Here is a 7284-nt window from a genome sequence, read left to right on the forward strand (position 1 = left end):
GAAAACTTTTGAGTTGCATTAGTTAAAAAATGGGGTTTCAAATGAATATGGTTTGAGGAAGTTAATAAAGAGGGTTTCAAATGCATGAGATTCAAGAAAAAATGCTAATTTTATAAGTGTGTATAATGTCTATGTATTTTTTTATGCATTTTTATGATTTTTAGGGTTTTTTTGTTTTCCAAATAACCCTTCCCTCTATATATATATATATATATATATATATATATATATATATATATATATATATATACATACATACATACACACACACACACACTAACCGTTTAGCTGCACCAAGCGACGGGTACGAATAGTTTTTTTCAAAAATTAGTTTCTAGAGACAATTAGTTCTTTTCCACAAATAATTACTACATCTAAACAATTATCAATAAAAATTATGTGGACATTTAAATTATAATATATACAAATAGTTTGTTTTACATTCAACTTAAACACTTGGACATCTTAAATCTACAGTAAATTACATGAATGGTCCTTATGGTTTGGGATAAGTTATGCGTTTAGTCCCTAAATTATTTTTTTAACTCGGAAAGTCTCTATTGTTTGTTATGCACTTGCTCCCTATTGTTTGTATTTGTTACGTGTTTGGTTCTCATCTTACCTAAAATGACTATAAATTAAAAGGGATTAAAATGAAAAGTTGGTTGTAAAAACGGTCTTTTCTTTTATTTTGGCAACATACCCACAGTAAGTTTTAGACATATTTTTGTCGTTTTTGTTTCAATGTTTCTTGTATCTATATCATATGCCTCTTGCATGATGGAGAAATGTATATCTACTAGCTGAAAAGGTGTTGTACAGTACAACATAAAGAACACATATCGTATAAAAGTTAAAACCATGAGGACTACAATAGCAAAATGCTTTCATGATTTTGTAAACTATGTTGATATTTCATTAAAATGGTATTAACCCAAAAATCATTGCTTCTCACTCTTTCTTTTACTTTTGGTATATTCATTAAAATCCTTATCAAGGCCAGTAACATAGAGAATGTAATGCATTAAGGAGTCTCATGCTTCATGGGAATCGGGAAATGGATTTGGGTTTGCAAGCAACATTAGAATAAAAAGTTAAAATTGACCACTTCAAGAACAAGTAAGAAGCATGGGCAAGGGCAAATATGTACAAAAACAACATACTTTCCAACATTAAGGGCATGCATAGCTTGACAAGCTACATACACTCCAACACTAAGGGTAAGTCTGTCCAAAAATAGTTAAAAATCAAGCTTAAAATCCTATTGATGTCGATAGTCCTTGTCCGTTGGTCATGGCGTGCCTTTTAGAACACTGACAGAGGGCATTTGAGACCCTACGGTGATGTTTATATGAGGCGCCGGTGTTGACACTCCCCGAGGGAGTTGAGGATTTTGTGGTGTTTTGTGATGCGTCCATCACAGGGTTGGGGGCAGTCCTCATGCACAGGGGACGAGTGATTGCTTATGCATCAAGGCAGCTGAAGCCGCATGAGACGAGATACCCTACACACGATCTTGAGTTGGGAACGGCGGTTATCGCTCTCAAGATTTGGAGGCACTATCTGTACGGGGTCCATTGTACTATGTACACAGATCATAAGAGTTTGAGACATATCATGGATCAGCCGAACCTGAACATGAGGTAGCACAAGTGGCTGGATGTGGTCAAGGATTATGATTATGAGATCCTTTACCATCCTGGTAAAGCGAACGTGGTTGCAGATGCTCTGAGCCGCAAGTTAGCTGGGTCCTCGACCCCAGCCAGGTGTATGAGGATAGTGGTGGATCAGCCGAACCTCAACATGAGGTAGCACAAGTGGCTCGATGTGGTCAAGGACTATGATTGTGAGATCCTTTACCATCCTGGTAAAGCGAACGTGGTTGCGGATGCTCTAAGCCGCAAGTCAGCTAGGTCCTCGACCCCAGCCAGGTGTATGAGGATAGTGGTGGATTCCCCGCTGGTGGGTTTGGTCAGGGACGCTCAAATTGAGGGTTTGAGACCAGAGAACTGGAAGATTGAGAGTATTAAAGGCGAAAGCGCCCGGTTTGTTCAGGATAGCCACGGGTTGTTGATACGTTACGGTTGGGTTTGGGTTCCGATGTCCGGAGGGGTCTGGCAAACAGTGATGGAGGAGGCTCATAAGTCTCATTTTTCGATTCAATGTACCATGATTTGAGTTCGAGTTATTGGTGGCCTATCATGAAGCAAGATATCACTTGTTTTTTTTAGAGGTGCTTGACCTGTAGGATGGTCAAGGCCAAGCATCAGAGGCTGCATGGTAAGCTACAACCTCTGGAGATCCCCATGTGGAAATGGGAACGGATCGCGATGGATTTCATCACAAAGTTACCGAAGACAGCAAGGGGGTTCAATGCTATATGGGTCATCGTGGATCGATTGACCAAGAGTGCCCATTTCCTAGCCATACGGGAGAGTTCATCGACAAAGAAGTTGGCCAACCTGTACGTCAGAGAGATTGTCTCTTGCCATGGGGTTCCAGTTTCTATCGTTTCTGATCGAGATGTCATGTTTACTTCCCGTTTTTGGAAGAAGTTCCACGAGGAACTGGGTACGAGACTGCATCTTAGCACAGCGTTCCATCCGCAGACTGATGGGCAGAGTGAGCGGACCATTCAGACCCTCGATGACATGTTGAGGGCGTACATCATTGATTTCGGTGGGAGTTGGGATTCCAACCTACCGCTTGCAGAATTCGCCTACAACAACAAGTATCATTCCGGTATCGGCGCCCCGCCTTTCGAGTTATTGTATGGATGGAAGTGCAGGACCCCAGTCTATTGGGGTGAGGTTGGGCATAGGGTGATGGGTCGGACAGAGGTAATTCTGCAAACTACCAAGATGATACAACAGATTAGACAGCGACTGCAGACCGCTCAAAGCCGGCAGAAAAGTTATGCCGGCCGATGCCGATCTGAGCTGGAATTTCAGGTGGGTGACATGGTTCTTCTAAAGGTCTCACCCTGGAAGCGTGTGATCCGCTTCAGGAAGAAGGAAAATCGAGTCCCCGTTACATTGAGCCGTTCAGGATTATTGTCAGGGTTGGTAGGGTGGCTTATAAGCTAGAGCTTCCGGAGGAGCTTAGCCAGATCCACAACACATTTCATGTTTGAACGAGAATCGAAGGAACTCAACGAGTCACCCCGATGACTCGGCGAGTAGCCGAGGTTACTCGGCGAGTTGGGGTCAACATGGACTGTTGACCTTGACTGAGGACTTTGACTTTGACCAGGGGTTGACTAGTAGGTTATAGAGTACCTTATAAGGTTAAGGACTTATGAGTATGTTGTACTATGATAATAGGTGGTGGAGCCTGTGTTAAGTGATCCGAGAGTTGGAGTTTACCTTTCGACTCGACATCTGCGAGGTGAGTTATCCTCACTATATCGATAGGGTCTATGGCACCAAGGACGACCCTTTAGTTGTTATTGTTATGGTATGCTACATGTAATTATGATCTGTTAGATCGAAATAAGGGTAGACAGTATGTTATGCTCTTATGATCCGTAGGGATTGGTATGTTAGTGACCTGCTAGGTCAGTACTCTAGTTACATGAGAATTCTATGATTAACGATCAGTGAGGTAGATATGTTTGATGTTTGTATATGCTAGTATATGATAGTATGTGCACATGGTTATTTGTGTGTGGTTGGATTGAGGCGGTCCTGCTTTGTGCTGAAGGCCAATATACCCTATGAGCGGTCCGGGGAGACTGTAGGCCCACATGGCGGACCAGTCATGTCGAAGGCTCGGGATAGATTCAGACAGACTGCAGGCCCCGTAGGGCGGTCCAGTTAGGTCGATGGCCCAATATGCATGTTGATTGATTGGTTATTACTGATATGGTATTGTCAGTGTGTTATTGGTATTTTGGGGGTAGCTCACTAAGCCCTCAGGCTTATAGTTTTCAGTTTATTGTTTCAGGTACTTCAGGAGATCATGGAAATGCGAAGGTGTGACCGTACCGCTCCACATCCTTATGTTATGATTTTTGGGACATTCTGATGGAAAATGATTTGAAAACATTTTGTAAACAATGCTATTTGGTTTTTATTTATGATTGAAAAAGTTTAAATTTGGCGTAAAATTTATAGATGTTATAGTTTTTTTTTTTCAATACGTAAGTTTCTTATTATCCAAGAAAAAACTAATTATACCAAAAATTTCAATTTTATGTACTCTATTAATTAACATGAACATTGATTAAAAAAATCTCGATCAGTTCAGATTAATAATGTAAATCCAAACTATAAATATTTCAATTTTAACATTAATAATGTGGATCTGACTTACTATTATTCAGATTGTGAATCTGCTCAGATTACATATTCATAATTTTTTTTATATCATTATGAATCTGTGTTTAAATAGTAAAAAAAATGAATTATGATATATTTATTAAAATCTTTCATTAATTAATAGGCCTTAACTTTCAAAAAATAAAGAAGTGAAGTGAGTTTTTTTTGAAAACAAAATTTTATTTTTTGTATATTAATATGAATTTCTATGGAAAGATGACGAACAATCATGGATAATGGTATATTAGTTTTTTTTTTCAATATAAAACATGACTTAAAAAATTTAATAAAAAAAAAGTGACTTTGTTATAATTCGATAAATGTGCTTCAATTGTAAATGTCTACAACCCTTACTTTTGCGGTTAATTGTTTTTAATTCTGACGGTTTAGATTGTTTCGTTGATTTCTTTATTAATAATGATTCTCTATTGAACTTTAATATATATATATATATATATATATATATATATATATATATATATATATATATATATATATATATATTAAAATAGAAAGTGCTCAACAATAAACTAAATTAAAAATAATGATATTTGATTTGTAAAATAAAATGGTGTTTAAAAATTGGAAAATAAATAAATAAACTTAGTGTTAAATTTAAAAAAATTAAAAATTTATTACTTTTTGTGTATTTTTTTCATTTGACATGTTGGTTGTCACATCATCAAAACTACTACGTTATCATGTGATGTCAACCGTTAATCAAGTGGACCACTCAAATGGTTAAAATTATAAAAAAAAAATGTAAATATCCTATCTAGTTAGAGACAAAAATTAAAACAATTAATGTCAAAATATAATTCGTATAAGCTTAATTACTTTTCTTGTGATTACCTTTTATTTTTTTAGCCATTATTATATAGATTAAATCACAATTTTTTTCTAACTTATTTTTTCTAATTGAAATACTTGTGGGAAAAATCCTACTTCAGCTTTTCAAGTAGTTTATGAAAATCTTATGATATTTAGCTGTGTTTATTATTATTTTAATGTAATTTAAAATTTGAATATTTGTTTACACAAGCGAAAACTAGATTAACTACCCGTTATTTCCATGTAAACCTTGATGATCGTGAAAAAGAATATTGCAAATGTTATCTCATAGTCTGTGTTTGTCAATATATAAACAGATTAGATCGATTTAGACTTGGGACCATCAAATGAATACAAGAGTTTCCGATATCTGATTTTAATTATTTAGATGTATTATTTCCCCTAAAAAAGTGTAATAATAATAAAAAATCTGCAATAAATAATTATGGTCGTTCCGACAATACCAGCTGATCTCGACCATTGAACACTTCAATTCCACATCAACCCTACTAATATGCAACAGTTTTCGCCTGTATGCATGAATTCAGTCCTCCACAAAACATGGAGAAAAAACCAATGGCTGCAATCATTCATGGCAACCCTATAAATACATATGTTTAATGCACTAATCTCAAATCAATTCTCGAGCTAGGCTCGATTATCCAATCTACCACTTGTCTTCGGATAATTGAGTTTATTGGATAATCGGGTTGAAAATGGCTTCCTCAGTCCCAAACGAGAAAGCTCCACCATCTGAAGCCCAACCAGCAACGAATCCCCAAGCCACATCTAACTCTGATCCTAGCAAAGCTCCAGCTACTGCATATCCACAGCAACAACCCAATCAGTATGTCGTTGGGGTCCCACCACAACAAGGCCAGATTCCTATGTGGTCAACAGGACTTTTTGATTGTTTTGATGATCTCCCAACTTGTAAGTCCATGCATGCAATAATCAGATTCTTTATCATATATTAATCACCGATCAAATTAAATCACCTCCTGATGTATTTCTTTTCAACAGTAATCATAACGGCTTTTGCCCCCTGTGTTACTTTCGGCCAAGTCGCAGAAATGGTCGACAGAGGACAAAACAGTAAGCGTTCATTTCTCCAATTACATGGCTACAATCAACGACTAATTAAGCATTTATGGATGCAAACTGCTTGACTAACGTATCGCAAACTTTTTGTTTATTTTTATAACAGGTTGTATGGTATTGGGTGGACTTCATGCGGGGCTACTGTATTTTACAGGCTTGGGATGTCTGTTGTCCGCATACTTTAGGATTAGGATGGTCCAGATGTATAATCTTCCTAATGACCCAGTCATAAATATTCTTGTTCATTTAGTATGTGAACCATGCGCCTTGTGTCAAGAATATCGTGAACTTCAGGCTCATGGGTTCGACATGAAACTTGGTAATTAATTAACAATGATATATGTACTCTACTTCTTCTCTTTTTAAAATTTTTGTTATTAATCATGTGGATTAATGACTTTTTACTACAACGATTTCACTTTTTCAGGACTTGGGTGGAAAGGTCAGTCTCCCGAGATACAACAAACTGGTGGAGCCATGGTACCACCTACGGTTCCAGGAGGGATGACTCGTTGAAGTGCATGCAAAATCTAGTCACTTTGGGATGTTGTGGAATTAGTCTTGCTTGGTTATTGAAGCTATTTAATAGTTAGATGATCATAATGCTAGTTTTCCGTATACTTAACTAGCCATGATAGGGATTAATACGGATGTTTTTATTCGAAACATCAAAAACTATCTCCCTGTGGTAAATATATATACATATCCAACGGATGTTCTCATTACTTGCCTCTCATAATCTGCGAACTCTAGTATTGTCTGCCACTAGAATCGGTAATTCGAACGAATAACTAAAAATCGAGAACACAAAATCAAGTTAGGCGCATGCCTATTTAATTGAGGGTTACGTATAAAGATTGTCTATTTTTTTTTTAACGACAAACACAAACAACTTATAATTCTACACTAGTGTTCGTGACGAGACTTGAACCTCAAGCAACATGTGGAGAACTATATTTCATACACACCATGATACCACTAGGCCTTTGGTGTATAAAGATTATGTAACATAAGAGTCACATGTAGGATGTCA

General features: G+C 36.9%; 1 protein-coding gene across 1 annotated transcript; it reads left to right on the plus strand.

Annotated features, from left to right (window-relative positions):
* The first annotated feature begins 5770 nt into the window (after positions 1-5770).
* Positions 5771-6976, plus strand: LOC145012156 (protein PLANT CADMIUM RESISTANCE 2-like). Its single transcript, XM_078970936.1, has 4 exons — positions 5771-6083; positions 6174-6245; positions 6358-6570; positions 6679-6976. The coding sequence occupies exons 1-4, from the start codon at positions 5867-5869 to the stop codon at positions 6765-6767; spliced, it is 591 nt and encodes a 196-aa protein (XP_078827062.1). The 5' UTR covers positions 5771-5866; the 3' UTR covers positions 6768-6976.
* The last annotated feature ends 308 nt before the right edge of the window (positions 6977-7284 follow it).

The sequence above is a fragment of the Lactuca saligna genome, chromosome 8 (genome assembly GCF_052625555.1).
Source record: "Lactuca saligna cultivar CGN05327 chromosome 8, ASM5262555v1, whole genome shotgun sequence".
In the NCBI taxonomy this organism is placed as follows: Eukaryota; Viridiplantae; Streptophyta; class Magnoliopsida; order Asterales; family Asteraceae; genus Lactuca; species Lactuca saligna.

Coding starts and splice junctions, on each gene's coding strand:
- LOC145012156 (XM_078970936.1), top strand. CDS start 5,867: ATGGCTTCCTCAGTCCCAAACGAGAAAGCTCCACCATCTGAAGCCCAA. Junction 6,084..6,173: donor TTTTGATGATCTCCCAACTT/GTAAGTCCATGC, acceptor TCTTTTCAACAG/TAATCATAACGGCTTTTGCC. Junction 6,246..6,357: donor GGTCGACAGAGGACAAAACA/GTAAGCGTTCAT, acceptor TTTTTATAACAG/GTTGTATGGTATTGGGTGGA.